At 45.0% G+C, this 20959-nt stretch overlaps 2 protein-coding genes across 5 annotated transcripts; both read right to left on the bottom strand.

Moving 5' to 3' along the window:
• Window positions 1–8732: 8732 nt before the first annotated feature.
• LOC121532060 (ras-related protein Rab-19) lies at window positions 8733–12566 on the bottom strand. 2 transcript variants are annotated; one of them, XM_041837723.2, is made up of 5 exons: window positions 12455–12566; window positions 11955–12041; window positions 10988–11176; window positions 10094–10277; window positions 8733–9843 (listed from the first exon to the last, which is right to left on the bottom strand). In XM_041837723.2, exons 2-5 carry the CDS (start codon window positions 12003–12005, stop codon window positions 9578–9580), a joined length of 690 nt encoding a protein of 229 aa, XP_041693657.1. In that variant the 5' UTR covers window positions 12006–12041; window positions 12455–12566; the 3' UTR covers window positions 8733–9577. The 2 variants fall into 2 exon arrangements, with proteins under 2 accessions (XP_041693657.1, XP_041693659.1); XM_041837725.2 differs by lacking the exon at window positions 12455–12566 and having other exon boundaries at window positions 10988–11311; window positions 11955–12243.
• Window positions 12567–16586: 4020 nt separating this feature from the next.
• On the bottom strand, window positions 16587–20289 carry LOC121531381 (coiled-coil domain-containing protein 34). 3 transcript variants are annotated; one of them, XM_041836617.2, is made up of 7 exons: window positions 20209–20289; window positions 18857–19121; window positions 18439–18601; window positions 18143–18250; window positions 17844–18002; window positions 17319–17445; window positions 16587–17139 (listed from the first exon to the last, which is right to left on the bottom strand). In XM_041836617.2, the coding sequence occupies exons 2-7, from the start codon at window positions 19111–19113 to the stop codon at window positions 16931–16933; spliced, it is 1023 nt and encodes a 340-aa protein (XP_041692551.1). In that variant the 5' UTR covers window positions 19114–19121; window positions 20209–20289; the 3' UTR covers window positions 16587–16930. The 3 variants fall into 3 exon arrangements, with proteins under 3 accessions (XP_041692551.1, XP_041692553.1, XP_041692552.1); XM_041836619.2 differs by having other exon boundaries at window positions 18439–18580; XM_041836618.2 differs by having other exon boundaries at window positions 20225–20279.
• Window positions 20290–20959: the final 670 nt, after the last annotated feature.

The following is a 20959-nucleotide window of genomic DNA, read 5'->3' as shown; positions in this document are numbered from 1 at the left end:
CAGGTGGTAGTGGTGGAGGAGGTCCATCCGGTGGCGTCTCTGGCCTGCATGTCTGTTTTGTGTGCCTTCGTGTTCCTTGAGGGGCAGGGACTTTTCAGAGGCGGCTGGCGTGCCAGCGTGATCCATTGCTCATCATGAATGTGGCGGGCCCCAGTTGTCGACTGACCTGAAAGGGGTCCGACCAGAATGAGGCCATTTTGTTGCACCGCTGAGGCCATCGGGCTCGGACCCAGTCTGACACTTGAATGATCGACTTCTTCACCCTGTGTGCCTTGTCAAAACGCTGTTTCATTGCTCTTTGGTGCCTGGTCACTGCCTGCTGTTCTTGGGTGCGCCTAGTCGCCGGTTCTGCTACTCTCTGTGTTCTGAGTCTGTCCAGTGGCAGTTCCATCTCACGACCTAGCATGAGGGATGCCGGGGAGACCTGTGTTGTTGTGTGTTTGCTTGCTCTGTAGTGCATTAGCGTTTGATTCAAAGCAGTTTGGAACGTGCACCCCTGGACCAGGTGCGCTCTGATGCCGTTCTTCAGCGTTTGGTTGAAGCGTTCCACCCCTCCGTTAGCTTGTGGGTTGTAGTAGGCCGTGCGGATGTGTTTGATTCCCTTGTTGCTGAGATATGAGGAGAACTCGGCAGAGGTTAGCTGGGGCCCATTGTCCGTGGTAAGGGTGAGGGGTAGGCCCCACCTTGTGAACAGGCTGTCTAGGATGTCCACGATGGCCTGTGCTGTGACAGTTCCGACAGGAACCACTTCTGGCCACTTAGAGTGGAGGTCATACACCACCACCAGGAAGCGCTGATGGTGAGGGACTGCGTGTCCATGGATCTCGCCACAGATGTCCAGTTGGATGTGCTCCCAGGGTGGGACGGCCATGCGAGAGGCTGCAGGGGGGTGGGGCGGACTGTCCTGTTTTCCCACTGAGGAGGCATGCAGCACAATCCCTGACCAGGGCTTCAATGTCGTGGTCGATGCCTGGCCACCACACAAGGTCTCGACATCGCTGTTTGACCTTGACTATGCCCAAGTGACCCTCGTGCGCCATGGATAGAACATGCGCACGCAGGCCACTCGGGACCACAGTGCAAAACCCTCGAGAGACACAGACTTCTTCCCAGCAAGAAAGTTCGTGCTTCACTCTGGCGAAAGTCGCCAGCTCTTCCGGCACATGTGCTGGCCATCCAGTGCGTATGTAGGTGCGCAGGGTAGACAGTGTGGGATCCTGTTCCGATGCTTGCTTCAGCTCCTCCAGTGAGACGACTGACTGAAGAGGAGCGTAGAGCATTTGTACAAGCTCTGTTTCGTTGTCGTCTGGCAAGACGGTCGGAGTAGGAGCGTCAAAGGAGCGTGAGAGGAGGTCTGCCACCACGTTATCCCTCCCCGGAGTGAACTTCAGCTGATAGTCATACTGTCTGAGGCGGTCGGCCCATCTGTGCAGCCGAAGTGGCTTGTGGCCAGTTCCTGATGCTGACAGTAGCGTTGTGAGGGACTGGTGGTCGGTTCGGAGTGTGAACAGACGGCCATATAGGTAGAGATGCCACCTTTCGCACGCCCAGACACAGGCCAGTGCTTCTCGTTCGCCCACAGAGTACCGTTGTTCTGTGGGGCTCAGGGCCCTTGAGGCGAAGGCGACGGGCCTCTCAATGCCATTCTGCAGCTGTGAGAGGACAGCTCCTAGTGCTCCAGCTGAGGCGTCACATGTGACAATGGTGTGGCAGACGGGGTCAAAGTGAGCCAAGACTGGGGCTGTGGTGAGCTGACTCTTCAGTGAGCGGACCGCGTCTGAGCAGGCTGCCGTCCAGGCCCATGGCTCATCCTTCTTGAGGAGCTGGCGAAGGGGCGCTGTGGTCTGAGAGTAGTGGGGCAGAAACCGGAGGTAGTAAGCTGTCATGCCCAAGAATGAGGCCACCTGAGAGGCTGAGGTCGGTTCCGGGATCCGGTGGACGGCTTCAATGTTCGACATGAGTGGGGCAATGCCTTTGGCCGACAGGCGGAAGCCCACAAACTCGACGGCTGGAGCTGCAAAGGTGCACTTTCCACCGTTCAGGGTCAGGTTGTTCCGCAGTAGAGCACTGAATACTCTGTGGAGTCGATAATCATGGATGTGGAGGTCAGGGCCGTGGACCACGATGTCATCCAGATAGACCGCCACCCCAGGTATTCCAGCGAGGATGGTGCTCATCACCTTCTGGAAGCAGCTGGGGGCGGAGCTAAGTCCAAAAGGCATGCGTGTATATCTGAACACGCCAGCATGTGTGACAAAGGCCGTGAGGTCTCTGCTAGCTGCATGGAGGGGTACCTGAAGATAACCCTGACGAAGGTCAAGCTTCGTGAAGATCGTGGAGCCATGGAATTGTGCGGTCAGCTCCTCAGCTGTAGGCAAGGGGTACTTATCCGGGACAACGGCCTTGTTCACAGCACGGAGATCCACACAGGTCCGGATTCCACCTGACTTTTTGGTTGCAATGACCAAGTTTGAAATCCAGGGGGCAGCGTTGACTGGCTCAATGATGCCTGCATCCAACTGTGACTGGAGATCTTTTGTGACGTCATCACGCAGTGCAAAGGGAATGCGCCGCAGGGGCTGCATGACTGGGGTCACTTCCGGATTCACTAGGGGCCTGTGAGTAAAGGCTGTGAGGCAGCCCAGTCCATCAAACAGAGTCGGCCAGTTCTGTTGCCATGTGCAGGTAACCTGGTAGATAGCTGACCCACTGTCATCTCTCAGTGTGAATCCCAAGCCTGTGAAGAGGTCGAGGCCCAGGAGGTTGGCACCCCGCTTTGCAACATGAAATGTGAATGATGGCAGATGTTTGGTGCCGTAGTGTACTGGGACCTGGAGGGTGCCTACAATGTCTATCTTAGATCTACCGTACCCACACAGGGCAGTGGAGGGCTGTTGGAGTGGTAGGTGACTGAAAAACTTGTAGTAAGTGGCAACGTTGAGCAACGACACCGCAGCGCCAGTATCCAGCAGCAAAGGCAAACCCACCTCACCCAGCTGCACAGTGCATGTCCTGAATGACACATGGTTGGTGGAGACGGTTCGGATTTCCGTGTGTTCATGTTGAGAGTGAGATGAAACGAAGGGCCTGTTCTGGGTGGAGCTAGTAGCAGGGGCAGAACGACACACTTTCGCAAAGTGATTGTATTTTGAACAGTTCTTGCATATTTTCCCACGGGCTGGGCAGTTTGAAGCCCTTGAATTGTGAGAGATAGCCCCACAGTTGCCACAGCTAGTTCTGTTTGTTTGTATGTGTGCCTGCTGCACGGGCATGTCGGTGTCTGTGTCCATGCAGCTATCGACGCGGGAGGGCGTGCGCAGCGCGTGATCGTTGTAGTGCGCCTGCTCGGGCTGAAGCTGCTGTGTGAGAATGGCTGGGGGCCGAGTGTATGCTGCAGAGCTGTCTGTTAGCATAGAAGAGCATTCCAACGCCGCTTCAACCTGGAGTGCTATCTTAATAGCTCCATCTAGTTGTAAATTATCCGATTCCAAAAGCAGTTTCTCCCTTGTCTTTTCACATAACGTCCCCTCTATCAACTGATCCCTGATGATCTCGTCCTGAAGTGTCCCGTAGTTACAAGAGCTAGCCAAATCCCTCAGATTAGCCACGCAGCTTTGAATGGACTCACCCGGCCGTTGGTGTCTCTTCCGTAGCCGGTAGCGTCGGAGGAGCACTCGCTCTTTCCCGGCGAAGTGGTTCCGTAAGAGGCTGACTGCAGCAGTGAATGTAGGAGCCGATCCAAGCGCTCTGAAAATCCTCTGTCCCTCTGTACCAAGGCAGTGACGGAGCAGTGCTGTCCTCCGCTTGTCGGAGATTGTAGAAATGTCCATAGCTTCTAGATAAGTGTTAAAACTATCAAGCCAGTTATTCCACGGGACTGGAGGTTCGCCAGGCACGGTGAGGAATGGTGCTGGCGGTGGTAAACTGAATTCAGCCATCTTCGTCGCCAATGTTATATCTAGCCTAGTTGTAGAAGAACGGACATCTGCACAGTTTCACATTGAACATCACTCTGTCGTTTAATGACATGTGCCACGCATTCTGACAACCCATTCATCCGTAACGCAGCACACTGTCGTAAACCATAACAACGTACAGTACGACGTACAGCACGTCGTACCATACATAACAAGTACCCAATTTCACCACTAGATGGAAACATAGGACAATCTAATACTTTGTACAGAAGTACAGTTATCAGAACACCCATAGTTTAAAAGTTGACATATTCTACTGGTAAACTTGTCATTCTGTGCGAGAAATAAATATTCCAAACATACTCTGGGACAGTTGTGGGATGCGATAGATCCCAAATTAATACAACCCCTCGCATCAAAAAACCTTTTAAAAGCAATGAGGCTGATGCAACAGATCAGACGTTTAGCGTAAAATGTCAATAAACTATTAGGCTATTTCTTCACATTATAAGCGCAGCAATGTGCACACGACAGTAGGCTATAAGCATGAACGTTCCAAAATGCAATCAATAGCGGGAAAACACCATTCTCAAAAGTGACCACAAATGTGATTACGCATGTCATGCTATATTATAAAGGTGAATTTCTATGGTGAAACTTATCTTCCCCAAACTTGAAACTCACGCGCCGCCTATGTATGCCAGTTACACCGGTTGTAAAGCGGATTAATGTGCTTAATTTTAAGAAGTTATTTGGCCACTTTAGTTGTGATACAAACCTTATCAACATATAAGGTCTAGGTAGCCTAGCCAGCATAGTGGCACACCTCATATGGCAGTAGCAGATGGCTGGCTTCCCTGAATTCTTCCATGGTCTGTCGTCATCCACAACACCCTCTTACAGTTACTACCTTCTTCTCTGTGTCCAACAGCCACTACTTCTAGCAGTACTTCCCTACACCATTCCAAAGACATGCCCTTCCTAAACCAGACTAGATAGTGTTGAGACTCTCTCTCTCTCTCTCTCTCTCTCTCTCTCTCTCTCTCTCTCTCTCTATGTCACTAGGTCATGCTGGCATTAAGAAGACATCCTTTCCCAACAGTATTATATGTTGGCATTGGGAAATGACACAAAATGAACACCTCATTAACAGACCTAGAGCTCTTTGTTTTACATTGTGTTTCACTTTGAAGACACTATCTATGAGTGGTGAGGGCCCCTAGTAAAGTAGACAGTCGACATGGGCTATAATCTATAGTGTAAGTGATGCCTTCTCAACATGGATCCTCATGTTTACCTCTCTCTGTCACTCAAATACTGTTGCATGATTCCACTTTTGAACATCATGTGCTCATATATAGTAATATCACCTTCTTTCACCAAAGAATGCAGTTCTCCAAGCTTGTTGAAACTCTCCCAAAAGGTAGGTCTTTATTTTGAGCCCTGACCCTTACAGAAAGATGATAATGTTGTTGCTATAGATTCTTAATTCCCATCCTCATTCAGACTAAATGTAACATTGGTAACAATATAAAGTCATTAAAGCATATTTGATTACTATTCTAGTAGTCTTGCATAAGCAATGTGTGGAGTTCCCATAGTTTAATCCAGTATGTAGTGCCTCGTTCAGCCCTTATGCTGCCTGTCACCCAGTCATTTATGATGCAGTTCTATTACTTTATTTAGCCTACTCAATATCTTATAGGCCTATCATGCAAACATGTTATGCAAACAAATACTTCTTACTCATTACGATTGTACAAATACACAACTTTCAAACAATCATTCACTGGTGTGTCATCACTATAATTTCCATTTAGACATTTCATCCATCGCTATTGCCCACCAGTGCCATTCTATACCATCGAAGTACAGTTCTAGCTCATTGTACATACCATTTGTAGGCCAAATGGACTTAATCCACAATGACTCTGACGATTTTGGATCTGTACAGGACTGAGGACAAAACATCTCTCCCGGTCTTCTCCAACCAGCTCTCCGGACTTCCGAAGACAAGGTCGCATGCACCCTCCCATATAGCGTTCTTGTCTTCCTCCACAACCACCGATCTGAGATCCAGGGCTGTTGCCTCGCGGATTTGGTAGTCCGTCCACCACAGCCTTTAGCGGGTACACGACTGTCAGAATTAGAGGCTATTTTCCTAGCTTAAAGACTAGAACTAGCTAGCTGGTAAAATGAGGCTTTTCCCCAAACCCATTGGCAAGACCGTCAATACATCTTGAAATGCTTCAAGTTGCTCCTATCTTAATTCCTTAATTGGCTGTTACTATGTGGCAGTGTCATCTCTCTATCTCCTTTTCAGAAAGTTCCATCACTGAGTTATTCTCCCCACAGCTTGGCATGTTTACCTCTCTAGGGGGAGTAGCACATTTATGAGGAAATTGTGTGCCTATGAGAAGCAATCAAAACGTTTTCTCAAATTCTGAGCAAATATTGCATTTTACATGGCCTCCTGCCCAGACCAAGTGGGTCACAGCTCTTCGCTGTGTAGTCACGTGGGTCGCGTCAGCCAGGCTATCACATCTGTGCATTCCAGCTTGACTATTTAACTCAAGCCCCCTTAAGTCGCTGCCTTCCCACTCCCTCACAGTGACATTTATGGTGCCAACCTCTACAACCTCTACCTACAGGCCTGCCGCCACGTCCGGGTCCAGATGCAGCTTAAAGGGATCGGAGGAGGGGAGCCCCAGAGCCAACCCCTGGAGGATACCCACAAAATGACCTGTGCCAAGATGGGAGGGGTGTCAGGGGTTTATTAGGGGCACATGCACAAGTATAGTGAAATGCTTAGCGACTAAAATTCTTCTTAGTCTACTTGAAACAGCATTAGGGGTGGTTTGATAGGCCAGTGTTTTCCAGGCTTGTTACAGTTTCAGAGTAACATCTTCATGCAAGTGACTAGTTTAAGTCAAGGAATGTTCGTTGATGGTCTCCACAATTGATGCAAGACTAGTTGTTCAATTTACCATTAACTAAACTAGTCCTACATATCCGGTTGTGTTCAATTAAGGGTTGGAGCCTTACCAGAGCCAATAGTACAGTGAGGGGAAAAAAGTATTTGATCCCCTGCTGGTTTTGTGTTTGCCCACTGACAAAGACATGATCAGTCTATATTTTTAATGGTACGTTTATTTGAACAGTGAGAGACAGAATAACAACAACAAAATCCAGAAAAACGCATGTCAAAAATGTTATAAATTGATTTGCATTTTAGGGAAATAAGTATTTGACCCCCTCTCAATCAGAAAGATTTCTGGCTCCCAGGTGTCTTTTATACAGGTAACGAGCTGAGATTAGGAGCACACTCTTAAAGGGAGTGCTCCTAATCTCAGCTTGTTACCTGTATAAAAGACACCTGTCCACAGAAGCAATCAATCAATGAGATTCCAAACTCTCCACCATGGCCAAGACCAAAGAGCTCTCCAAGGATGTCAGGGACAAGATTGTAGACCTACACAAGGCTGGAATGGGCTACAAGACCATCGCCAAGCAGCTTGGTGAGAAGGTGACAACAGTTGGTGCGATTATTCGCAAATGGAAGAAACACAAAATAACTGTCAATCTCCCTCGGCCTGGGACTCCATGCAAGATCTCACCTCGTGGAGTTGCAATGATCATGAGAATGGTGAGGAATCAGCCCAGAACTACACGGGAGGATCTTGTCAATGATCTCAAGGCAGCTTGGACCATAGTCACCAAGAAAACAATTGGTAACACACTACGCCGTGAAGGACTGAAATCTTGCAGCGCCCGCAAGGTCCCCCTGCTCAAGAAAGCACATATACAGGCCCGTCTGAAGTTTGCCAATGAACATCTGAATGATTCAGAGGAGAACTGGGTGAAAGTGTTGTGGTCAGATGAGACCAAAATGGAGCTCTTTGCCATCAACTCAACTCGCTGTGTTTGGAGGAGGAGGAATGCTGCCTATGACCCCAAGAACACCATCCCCACCGTCAAACATGGAGGTGGAAACATTATGCTTTGGGGGTGTTTTTCTGCTAAGGGGACAGGACAACTTCACCGCATCAAAGGGACGATGGACGGGACCCGTCAAATCTTGGGTGAGAACCTCCTTCCCTCAGCCAGGGCATTGAAAATGGGTCGTGGATGGGGATTCCAGCATGACAATGACCCAAAACACTCAGCCAAGGCAACAAAGGAGTGGCTCAAGAAGAAGCACATTAAGGTCCTGGAGTGGCCTAGCCAGTCTCCAGACCTTAATCCCATAGAAAATCTGTGGAGGGAGCTGAAGGTTCGAGTTGCCAAACGTCAGCCTCGAAACCTTAATGACTTGGAGAAGATCTGCAAAGAGGAGTGGAACAAAATCCCTCCTGAGATGTGTGCAAACCTGGTGGCCAACTACAAGAAACGTCTGACCTCTGTGTTTGCCAACAACGGTTTTGCCACCAAGTACTAAGTCATGTTTTGCAGAGGGGTCAAATACTTATTTCCCTCATTAAAATGCAAATCAATTTATAACATTTTTGACATGCATTTTTCTGGATTTTTGTTGTTGTTATTCTGTCTCTCACTGTTCAAATAAACCTACCATTAAAATTATAGACTGCTCATGTCTTTGTCAGTGGGCAAACGTACAAAATCAGCAGGGGATCAAATACTTTTTTCCCTCACTGTATGTGAAGACATGCTATTGGGGGATGTAAGCATTTTATGATGTTTTCTGAATTATTATTTATATTTTTATGGAAATTGTTCTTGAATGTTTTATGCAGGGATGTCAACATTTGTACAATTTGGCCAATGGTTTTAAGGGAAAGAAGTGTGAGACTGTGGAATTGTCATAATGCAACACTGTATTTGACAAACTGGAGGACAATAATAAACAAAAAAGGTAAAAGATCAAACCAGTCATTTTGCCACATGCAATAGACCACAGGTGGCCAGAGGGTACTTTTACCACATTTGGTTATTAAATACTGGTTATGTTTAAACAATAGTAGTATGTTAAGTACGATGAGGACAGGTACGTGTGACTACTGGCAGCCAAGTTTAAAACTACAGTTAAAGACCCACTCCAGCCTCCCTAGAACCTCAATTATCTCAGTAGGTGGTTTAGGTGTCCTCTGACAAGGCACAAAGGGGGGGGTGTAGGCCTTTCCCTTTTGTCCTCAATTTCTCCTCTATTGTTCCCTCAAGCAAGGGGGAAGGCCGATGACATCAGAGTGCACCATCAGACCAACTCCTTGAATTGGCAAACCCTTGAATTTCACAATTGTGTAAAAAAAGGTGTGTACTGTATTTATAGTTGAAATATTGTTTTTCAATGGGAAAACAGCTGGAGTGGGACTTGTGAAAGTAAAACATTTGAACACTTTTCAGTGGCAATCAATCATCACTACAGTACTTGTATCTATTCCATCCCCACCACCGCACAATATAGTATGCACACACATCCCCAACCCCTAGCCTCTACCCCAAGACACTTCTTGACAGCACCTTTAGATGTAGCAGTCTAAAACTAGCAGGCTTTGTGGCTTAGCATCTACAAGGGGAAGTGTCAAGGGATAGTGTGTAGGCAACGTTGATTCCAGACAATTATAGTTTATCTATAGATTAATTATATAATTATCAGCTCCATCAGCACAACAACCTCTCGCCCACCTTGCCCATCAATTCTCTCAACAACATGATTTCCTGTCCGTGGAATCGGAGCCATGGATTGGATGGGAGTTTGGGAAGTGTTGGGAGGCCTGTGAGTGTTCGTCTGTGATGGTCAGGCCGTTCCTAACCATCAGCTCCCGGGCCATCAGCATAAAGGCTGCCTCCACATTCTGGGCCTCCTTGGCCGAGGTTTCCATGGCGGCCAGCGCACCCTTCCCCTCAGCCAGAGTACAGGCATCCTCAAACAGCACCTGTCTCTCCGACTGCAGGTCCGATTTGTTCCCTAGGAGAGAAGAGCAGAGAAAGTTAGAGAAGGAAATTGTTATTTCTATTTGAGTTTATTTTGATAAATAGATGAATGTTAATTGTTTGGAAGAATCTATTTCCAAGTTCAAGATAAGTGTCAGACAATTTTCTCTCACCCACCAGTGACAATGAGCACCACATCTGTTATGTCATTATTACAACTGTTCAGTAGGCTTTATAACAGTGTTTGACTAAAGCCACGTGTTGCCTGTGTCTCTCCCACCCACCAATGAGGATGAGAACAACGCTAGCAGCCCCATACTGCTCCACTTCCTGGATCCAGTGTGTCACAGATTCAAAGGTTGGGCGCCGTGTGATGTCGTAGGCCACTATGGCGCCGTGGGCGCTGCGGTAATAACTCTGGGTGATTGTGCGGAAACGCTCCTGTCCAGCCGTGTCCCACACCTGCATCTGAGGAGACAAGAAACGACACACACTTTAGCTGGAGTACACACACTACACCAATTTCTTTCACACACACTCTCAGGCCAGGATAACAAAGGGTCAGTTGAAAAACCACCTGTAGCCTTTTCACCAACCCTTTGGTAGAACAAGATAAGTGTAAACATGGAGAACGTTCCCCTAAGCACATTGAAAGGCTAGCTGGAGACATCACCATATGTTTACAACTATCCAGTCGCTAAAGGGGAAGGGACTGTGGGTTGGACGTCTATGCATCCCTGTGGAGGAGAAACCGGTACAGGGAGGTTTTCATTTATTACATTTATGGATGAGACGTTTTTAAGGGTGGTCCAAGAACATCCAACCCCTCCACAGACAAACATGTACCTAGGAAAACACACTTATACTGTCCATACAATTATACAGTCACTTGATACACACCCAGAAAACACACACATTCACAGCGGGGCAATCCAAAGTTAGAGTAAGAACACTCCTGTTCCTTAAAACAAACAAAAAAGTGCTGAATATTCTTTGCTTTTGAAGACAGCAGAGGCAGAAGGATTTACACTATGTAAAGACACAATTGAGCTAGCTAGGCCTATTGACAATAATTAAATACCGGAAAGAACAAAGACAAAATGTCCTGTACTTAACACTGGTTATCATAGAAACATTTGATAAACAATCATCCCTGAAATGTACACATATTTCCTTACCTTGACCTTCCTGCCATCAATGTCCATGGTTCGGACGGTGAAGTCCACGCCGATAGTGTTCTGTTGTTTCTCCATGAAGATACCAGACTTAAAGCTCTGGACTACGCAGGTCTTCCCCACGTCTGAGTCTCCCACCAGGATGATCTTAAAGAGGAAGTCGAAGGAGTCGTCCTGCTCCGGCCCAGAGGACTGCATGGTGAGGGGTCAACACAGGGAGAGTCTGAGCGACAACACTATACTAGGGCCAGGCTGAGACGCCCTGCAGCAGCGATATAACTGGTTCTCTACTGTGTAAGTTGTTAGCTGCGTCAATAACAGTTGAAACTGTTGACAGAGATGGTCACATCCTAGTCAGAAACACGGAGAGAACTCTTCCTCATGAGGAGCTAAAGAAGTACATGACCATTTCCTACTAAAACCGTGTCCCTTCTATGCAGATTGTCTTGGGAAAGGTCAGGAACTTAATTTTAAAAAACGGGTTGCTATGCAGAAAAGAAATTGCTGCCCAAAATGAGAGTATCACAGCTGGTTAGTCCCCTGTTTATAACCAGAGCCTGTTTCTTCTTCATTATTTTTCCTTGTCAGAAGATGTATTGAAGATAAGGCTTTAATAGGCTATATCCTCTACCTCTACAGGTGTTCTCTACTCAGCCCCTCTTCAGGTATTTTCTCAGGTGTCCATCTCCCAAAGTGAGCTCATTACACACACAAAAACGTCCTCCAACAGATTACATCACAGTAGGAACAATATCACAATTAAAGGTCTTCTGGAAGGCCACGTTTCAAGTCCTATTTACCCTTTTTGATAGGTTGTATATATCAAATCACTCCCATTCTTTGTCCACAAACCTCCAACTGTTTCCCTGCACAGTTAGTGTACTTATGCCCTTTATACCATATTCCTCTCTCTACTCTGTTGTTCTCCCCACTCTCATTCGTTCACAGACAGCTAAGGCACACCCCTTACCTTTCCTGGCAGGTGTGATTTCCAGTTGCCTGCCCACCTGCACCACTGCATCTTGGGAATTGTAGTTTTCTAGGCAAGATCCAGGGTCTGTGAGGACAGGAGGAGGGATCAGTCGCAGCGGTCACATTTAAGACTTGTCTCTAGGTGCTTGCAAGGCTCACTAGGTACACTTCCTTAAGTCAATAGAGGGAGCCACTCCTATAGTTAAGCTGCTCGTGGCGAAATGTAAACACAAGACTTTTGTCTTGACAGGTGGCCTTTGGACCCCAGAGAGCTACATATAAATCCTCAGAAACAAGCACATGAAGACACACAGACGGCTGCCCCTCTCTCACTATTTGCCACCTCCTGACTGCCGTCAACTAACACATTCCAGTGCATTCAAAATCACAGCTAAATATAGAGCAGGCAAAAACACAAGACAACGCTTAAGCATTTCTCAGTAAACATCTTGTTAATGAGGGTTAATTTAATTTACTGTGTAATGAATCCATTTTTACCTCAGGCGCCATACATTGACCTATCAAGGAGATAAAGTGAAGTGAAGAGTCTACTGTTCTGGAAGTCAGAGACCCCCTCTTCTCCCTCTCTTTTTTCATTTCTCTCACTCCACCCACACACTGGTTTGTCGTCATCTCAGCCCACAGAGGCACAAGGCACAGCTGGACACAGAACAATGTGTGTGAGTGTGAGTGGCGCTGTGCACCAGGGCTGGCCTATCTCTGGCCCCAGCCACCATGTTCTTCCTCTGAGTGTGTGGGTGTGTGGTCACATGACGGTTCCACATTAAGCACTGTAGCCTGAGGAATGTTTATCTTTCACCCACTGACACCATATCTCCTGTTATTGACTTATAATCTACAGCTCTCTACTGATGTCATCATGTTATGTTAGCATTTTTTACTGTATCTGAGAAATAGTTGGGCATAATGTCTTTGTCTGCTATCCATTTAGGTTGATAAATCTAAAATGAATAAAAATATCCAGCCCATAGCCATAATATAAATAACCACAACTAAACAGTACAATAAACAGTTTTTATTGACATCCTGAACTATGCAAAAATGTACAAGTCATTAGAAAATTGTTGTCAGTGAAAGTAACAGATTTTTCTATATATTTTTCTTCACATATTCTTTCAGAATTAAGAACCTATACAAATCTGGCATCAATAAAAAAAAACAGACGCCACCACAACATGTCTTTTAGATAGGAAATACATAAAAACATACAGTCAATGGACTAGTGCAGCTGAGTCTACACAGTACACAGTGCATTCAGAAAGTATTCAGACCCCTTCCCCTTTTCCACATTTTGTTACGTTACAACCTTGTTCTAAATTGGATTAAATAAAAATGTTCCTCATCAATCTACACACAATACCCCACTATTACAAAGCGAAAACAGGTTTTTAGACATTTTTGCAAAAAACATAATGAAATACCTTATTTACATATCGGATATTGGCATTTTAACGCTATATTGGTCGATAATTCCACCAATAACTGATATTCAATAAATAGGATGAAAAAAGGGTATCTCAAGATTATCTGAACACTTGCTGCCATTCTCATGATGTCACAATGTAAGAAATCAACAACAAAAAATCCTGTTGAAGGTACATTAGGACCAAATTGGTATAAAATCCTTAATCTGTGTAGCATTAAGATCATCAGTGTGCTGAAGTTTCATTTCATTAAACCAGAGATAATCGTCTTCTCAGAATGATCACCTGTGGCTGCTAATCTAACCCTTTTCAATGTGGCAAGGGAGCATGTTTTAGTCTGTTTTGGCAGAGTGGCTGCGTGACCACTCTCTGGATACCTCTTCCCAATAGCTAAACCCCGTACTTTCTGTGCATGTGCTACGGAACGACGCTCAGCTAGTCTCGGAAATCCCATACCTACAGTGCATTCGGAAAGTATTCAGACCTCTTCACTTTTTCAACATTTTGTTACGTTACAGCCTTATTGTAAAACGGATTAAATAAAAATCCTCATCAATCTACACACAATAACCCATAACCCTCACATCTGGAGGAAATCTGCCACAATCCATACGGTGAAGCATGGTGGTGGCAGCATCTAGTCAGGATCGAGGGAAAGATTAACAGAGCAAAGTACAGAGAGATCCTGAATGAAAACCTGCTCCAGAGCGCTCAGGAACTCAGACTGGGTCGACGGTTTACCTTCCAACAGGACAATGACCCTAAGCACACAGCCAAGACAACGTAGGAGTGGCTTCGGGACAAGTCTCTGAATGTCCTTGAGTGGCCCAGCCAGAGCCCGGACTTGAACCCAATCGAACATCTCTGGAGAGACCTGAAAATAGCTGTGCAGCGACGCTCCCCATCCAACCTGATAGAGCTTGAGAGGATCTGCAGAGAAGAATGGGAGAAACTCCCCAAATACAGTGCCTTGCAAAAGTATTAATCCCCCTTGGCTTTTTTCCTATTTTGTTGCATTACAACCTGTAATTTAAATGGATTATTATTTGGATTTCATGTAATGGACATACACAAAATAGTCCAAAAGTGAAATGAAAAAAATTACTTGTTTAAAAAAATTCTAAAAAATAAATAACGTAAAAGGGGTGTGTGCATATGTATTCACCCCCTTTGCTATGAAACCCCTAAATAAGATCTGGTACAACCAATTACCTTCAGAAGTACCAAAATTAGTTCAATAAAGTCCACCTGTGTGCAATCTGTCACATGATCTCAGTATATATACACACATGTTCTGAAAGGCCCCAGAGTTTGCAACACCACTAAGCAAGGGGCACCACCAAGCAAGCAGCACCATGAAGACCAAGGAGCTCTCCAAACAGGTCAGGGACAAAGTTATGGAGAAGTACAGATCAGGTTTGGGTTATAAAAAAATATCTGAAACTTTTAACATCCCATGGAGCACCATTAAATCCATTATTAAAAAATGAAAATAATATGGCACCACAAAAAACCTGCCAAGAGAGGGCCGCCCACCAAAACTCACGGACCAGGCAAGGAGGGCATTAATCAGAGAGGCAACAAAGAGACCAAAGATAACCCTGAAGGAGCTACAAAGCTCCACAGCGGAGATTGGAGTATCTGTCCATAGGACCACTTTAAGCCGTACACTCCACAGAGCTGGGCTTTACTGAAGAGTGGCCAGAAAAAAGCCATTGCTTAAAGACAAAAATAAGCAAACACGTTTGGTGTTCACCAAAAAGCATATGGGAGACTCCCCAAACATATGGAAGAAGGTACTCTGGTCAGATGAGACTAAAATTTAGCATTTTGGCCATCAAGGAAAACGCTATGTCTGGCGCAAACCCAACACCTCTCATCACTGCTAGAACACCATCCCCACAGTGAAGCATGGTGGTGGCAGCATCATGCTGTGGGGATGTTTTTCCTCAGCAGGGACTGGGAAACTGGTCAGAATTGAAGGAATGATGGATGGCGCTAAATACATGGAAATTCTTGAGGGATACCTGTTTCAGTCTTGCAGAGATTTGAGACTGGGACGGCGGTTCACCTTCCAGCAGGACAATGACCCTTAGCATACTGCTAAAGCAACACTCAAGTGGTTTAAGGGGAAACATTTAAATGTCTTGGAATGGCCTAGTCAAAGCCCAGACTTCAATCCAATTGAGAATATGTGGTATGACTTAAAGATTGCTGTACTCCAGTGGAACCCATCCAACTTGAAGGAGCTGGAGCAGTTTTGCCTTGAAGAATGGGCAAAAATCCCAGTGGCTAGATGTGCCAAGCTTATAGAGACATACCCCAAGAGACTTGCAGCTGTAATTGCTACAAAAGGTGGCTCTACAAAGTATTGACTTTGGGGGGGTGAATAGTTATGCACGCTCAAGTTCTGTTTTTTTGTTTTATTTATTGTAAAAAAATAATTTGCATCTTCAAAGTGGTAGGCATGTTGTGTAAATCAAATGATACAAACCCCCCCAAAATCCATTTTAATTCCAGGTTGTAAGGCAACAAAATAGGAAACATGCCAACGGGGGTGAATACTTTCGCAAGCCACTGTACAGGTGTGCCAAGCTTGTAGCATCATACCCAAGAAGACTTGAGGCTGTAATCGCTGCCGAAGGTGCTTCAACAAAGTACTGAGTAAAGGGTCTGAATACTTATTATGTAAATGTAATATTTCAGTATTTTCTTTCATATAAATTTGCTAAAAAATTATAAAAACCTATTTTTGCTTTGTCATTATGGGGTATTGTGTGTAGATTGATGAGGGAAAAAAACGATTTAATCAATTTTAGAATAAGACTAACTTAACAAAATGTGGAAAAAGTCAAGGGGTCTGAATACTTTCTGAATGCACTGTATACCAGGGTTCCCCAACTGGCAGCCCGCAGATTATTTTATTATTGTTGTACATAAAAGACTAAAAACATCAGCAAATCAGCTCCAACTGATTTTAATTTTGGAAATCTGTTTCAAAGTATTCCCACGCATAAAAGAGAGATATACTGTATGTGATCGAATACAACTGGAAGCAAGTTGGTAGAGCATGGCGCTTGCAACGCCAGGGTTGTGGGTTCGTTTCCCATGGGGGGCCAGTATGAAAAAAATGTATGCACTCACTAACTGTAAGTCCCTCTGGATATGAGCGTCTGCTAAATGACTAAAATGTAAATGTAAATGTAAATTATTATGTTTTTAGTCAAATGTTATATCTGTTTGGGCTTCTTGCGGTCAGTTTGCAGTCTCCAAATTATTTGTCATTATATTCCGGCCCCCTGACCATCCACTCAAGAAAAAAAGAAAAACGGCCTGCGGCTGAATCTAGTTGATGATCCCTGGTATGTACAGTAGAATAATCACCTCCCCTGTGTCCTCTCACAGTACCTTGAAGCTCCTAAACACTGATCTAAGGTCAGTTTTGTGGTTTCCCCCGAGGTTAGATCTGAGGATAGTACTGTAGATCTGAACCTAGATCTGTGTCCAAGGTGAACCTCTACTGGAGCGGTCATCTCCTCTGCAGGCGAGCTGCTGAGCTTACAGTGTCTCGGAGTCTGAATGGGATGCTGGGGCTGTTCTGGTACTTGGGCTGACTCGGCTGTTTCCTGCGGGAAGTCTTCTTCACTGGTGGTTTCTCTGGTGGCGGAACGTGGATGGGCTTCCATGGGATTGGGTTGTAGAAGCTGGGAGATGGGTACGTTACATTGTCATAGCCACCTGGGAAAAGAAACAAAATACAATTACTTTATAATATCAAAACTTGCTTTAAATATACATGCACGACTGTACAACTACATGTGTGTGACAATAAAAAATAGTATTGTTTAATTTTTTTATTGCCATTTTCCAGAAGGTGAATATGAGATTAAACAACAAGGTGAAGACCGTTATGTTACCTTGTGGGCAGCCGGTTGCATTGGGACTGGGTCGGCTCTTGTCCTGGGCACGAAGCCATTCCTTAAAGTTCTCCTCTGCTCTCTGTCTGCGCTCCCTCTCCTGAGCCTCTCTGCTGGCTGCCTCCTCCTGTTACAACACAATTGCCCCAATCTCAGCACCTGAACACCTCACAACTAGTTTCCAGCTAAACCAAAGCCGTCATTGTCAGAAACATTGAAACTCATGTTCAAATTGACATTTACAGGAATTTGCCACATGAACTTGCTCACATGAACTTGTATTCAGAGTAACAAACTGCTGTATAATTCAATTACATGGTTTAGTTGTGTGTTGTTGCTGATTAGTTAGCAATAAGAGAAGAGAGAGTGCACAGGAATATTTAGCAAATGGCTAGTATGTCGATCTCTTCCAACTGCACTCTAATGTAGAGAGAAAAGCAACAAAACATTTCAGAGATTTTAATTTGTTTACTGTCCTGAATAAATCTCGGAATAATTCCACAAGCCTACTGTTAAAGAACCTACCTTCGCTCTCCTCTCTCTCTCCATTTTCTCCAGATTCTTCCTCCGTAGCCACTCTCTGTATTTCTCCTCTGCTTTCTGTTCAATCTCCCTCTGCTTCTGCTGCTGCCTCTGCATCTCCTCCTGCTCCTTGCTCTCCTTCAGCAATTTCTCCTGCTTCTCCTGGAGATGACAAACAATCACACAAACCTTACTTACCCCTTTAGGTGCAGAGATACCGTACGCATGAGAAATCATTCAAACTGCACGGTTCCTCTCTGGGACTTTGTTAATAACAGAGTCAAAAGAAGGGGGTTCTTAACCTGTTCTTTCTTCATCTGCAGCCACAAATGGATCTTCTCCTCCACTACCATCTTCTTCTTCTGCTGCTCTCTCTCCTGTTCCTCATTCCTCTCCCTCAGTAGGCGCTCCTATCAAATAACACTTGTCAGTCCCACAGTCATCCTCAATTGCTTCATGTAGAGACATTTGCAACCCTAATTTACAGAAGGGAAAATATCAATGTTAGAAAAACAACAACTAAATGATCACATTCTGACTCATACAAACAGGAGTTGCCAAACCGAAGAAGAAACAAAAAAGAGAAATGGCAGCGCACCTCCTCTGCTTTCTTTTCTATTCTGAGTCTCTCCTCTTTGGCTTTGCAGACCAGCCACCTCTCCCAGGCAGAAAGAGATGCCTCTGGATCCTCCGCCTCAGTTACTGCTGTCCTCTCTGGGGGCTTCTGTGGTGGATCATCTCTGAAACACACATGCTCAACTCTGAGCACAACATTGAGCACGACCCCTACAGTTAGGCCTACTAGAGCTAATTTTGTGTATCCTTCATTCATATATTTAATTTAGTCTGTGGCACTTCCATTGAAACAGTCTAATCAAATTTGAGCTTCATCAACCCTTTTTAATTGCTTGTTGATGAGGGGACCCTAACTAAACAGCAAGTGGCGCTAACACAAATGTTGCTCCACTGTCTGCTGAATCCAGTTGGGTAACACTGCTCTTGTACACCAACCATACCTGATGGGTGAGAGGGGTCTGGCGTCATCACTCTGTGTGGCTGAGGTGTCTATCTGATGTACGTGGTGAGCTGCAGCCAGGTCCTCATCACTCTCGTAGCTGTCATGGTAGATGGGGGAGAGCAGAGAGTAGGTGGAGTCGCCTGTTGAGTCATAGTCCACACTCTTGGATCGGTGCAGTTCCCTGCCGCTGTCCTGGTACGTCTTCAGAGGAGTCGAGCTGAAACTCTTGGAGGCGGAGGCAGGAAAGCTTGACATCTTTCCCCCTGTTATCATACAAACATGTGAATTAAGTTTAAAAACGAGCACAAGCCATTTTTTATTTTGTGGATACTAACACTGACGTATTGTGCAGTCACAAAGAAGGAATTGAGTCAGCGTTGAACAGCAGTACCTATCTAGCTATCTAGCGAGCATTATGATGAGCAAGCATTATGATGAACAAGCATTATGATAAACATGCACGGCTACTGAAGGTCTGACTCCAGACAACCAACGCAGAGCTGCGAAGACCCACCAGCTTGACCACACTTTACTAAAGTTATCGTGAACCAGTATCTGTGCGTTAGATACCTCTCGAACGCCCATGAAGCTCCGATTCTAACTCCTATTCACCAGTTCTGCAAGCGTCAGAATACGTTCGTTGATCTCCATTTATGAAGTTTCGCTAAGCAACTATCTTCATTTACTCCCGTATCGCCCAGTATGTACTTCCAAAAAAGGTATAAATAAAAATGTACAAGTAACCGAAAAAAAATGCCTCTTCGGCACCTCCAATGTACTGTATTGAGCTGTTGTAGACTTCTGACCTGTGCGTGGCAGTAAAGAGTGATTTACGTTGGAGGTGCCGAATAAGCATTTTTTCAGTTGCTTGTACATTTTGTATTTAGACCTTTTTGGGAAGTACATACCGGCCGTAACGGGACTAAATGACGATAGTTGCAAAGCGAAACTCGATATTTCGTGATCAACGAACGTATTTTGACATTATAACGCTTGCACAGGTGGTGAATGGGAGTTTGAATCGGAGCTTTCTGGGCGTTAGATACTGGTTCGAAGTTATCCTAGCTATTTGCAAGGCCGAGCAGCCCTAGCAAGCCTAGCAGACTGTTATTGCAGCTCAGATCAATTACGTTAAAAGGCCAAGACAGCTAGCTAATCCTCTGGCAATAGCCTCCCTTGGCACTAGCTAGCTAACGCGTTACGTAGCACTGTATGAAGTAGCTGTTAGACAGCAAATTAGCTAGTTACTAGCTTGTTTGTTAGCTAGCTAACGTTAGATTCTCATGCAATTTTCTGCTTTGCTTATTATTAGCAATTCAATAAACATTTAGCTTATATTAATATTTTTACCTAGGTCTTCACGCACCTCTTTCCTTCTGTTTACTTGGTTGTGATTGCAAACAACTTTATTTTCCCATGATACACCACACATCTCTCGCCAATCACCAACCGAACGCGACGCTCCTAGTAGACGCTGGGCGGTAACCATGGCGACATCATGGAGAAGAGGGTAGTCACGGTCATGGCTAAATTAGATCCAGTTTTTGTCAAATTAATGTCAGATTTGACTTTTCGTAGTAGGTGAAGAGAATTTACGCAGCAGGTTAGGATTAACGTAGCATGTTAGGATAATTAGGTTAAGGTTAAAAAAAGGGTTAGGGTTATCTAAAATGCAAAAAATATATAATTTTAATGTTAATTTGACAAAAGCTGGATCCCTTCTAGCCGTGACCGTTCATAACTATATAGTTAAATTCAAAGGGGCTTTATTGGTATGGGAAATATATTTACATTGCAAAAGCAAGTGAAATAAACAAGAAACAAAAAACAACATAAACAAAATAACAATTATAAATTAACAGTAAACATTGCACTCAAAAAGGTTTCAAAAAAGTAAAGACATTTCAATTGTTATATTATCAGCTATAGTGTTTTTAACAATGTGCAAATAGTTGTAGTAGGAATAGTAGGGGAAGATAAGTAAACAGATACATATTGGTTGTATTTACAATGTTGTTTGTGCTCCACTGGTTGCCCTGTTTTCATGGCAACGGGTCACTGACAAATGTGATTGCATATTGCGATATTTCGCCTAACAGAT

Source organism: Coregonus clupeaformis, chromosome 19 (genome assembly GCF_020615455.1).
Source record: "Coregonus clupeaformis isolate EN_2021a chromosome 19, ASM2061545v1, whole genome shotgun sequence".
NCBI lineage: Eukaryota > Metazoa > Chordata > Actinopteri > Salmoniformes > Salmonidae > Coregonus > Coregonus clupeaformis.
The sequence above is the reverse complement of the archived record's forward strand: the minus strand, read 5'-3'. Positions and strand labels throughout refer to the sequence as shown.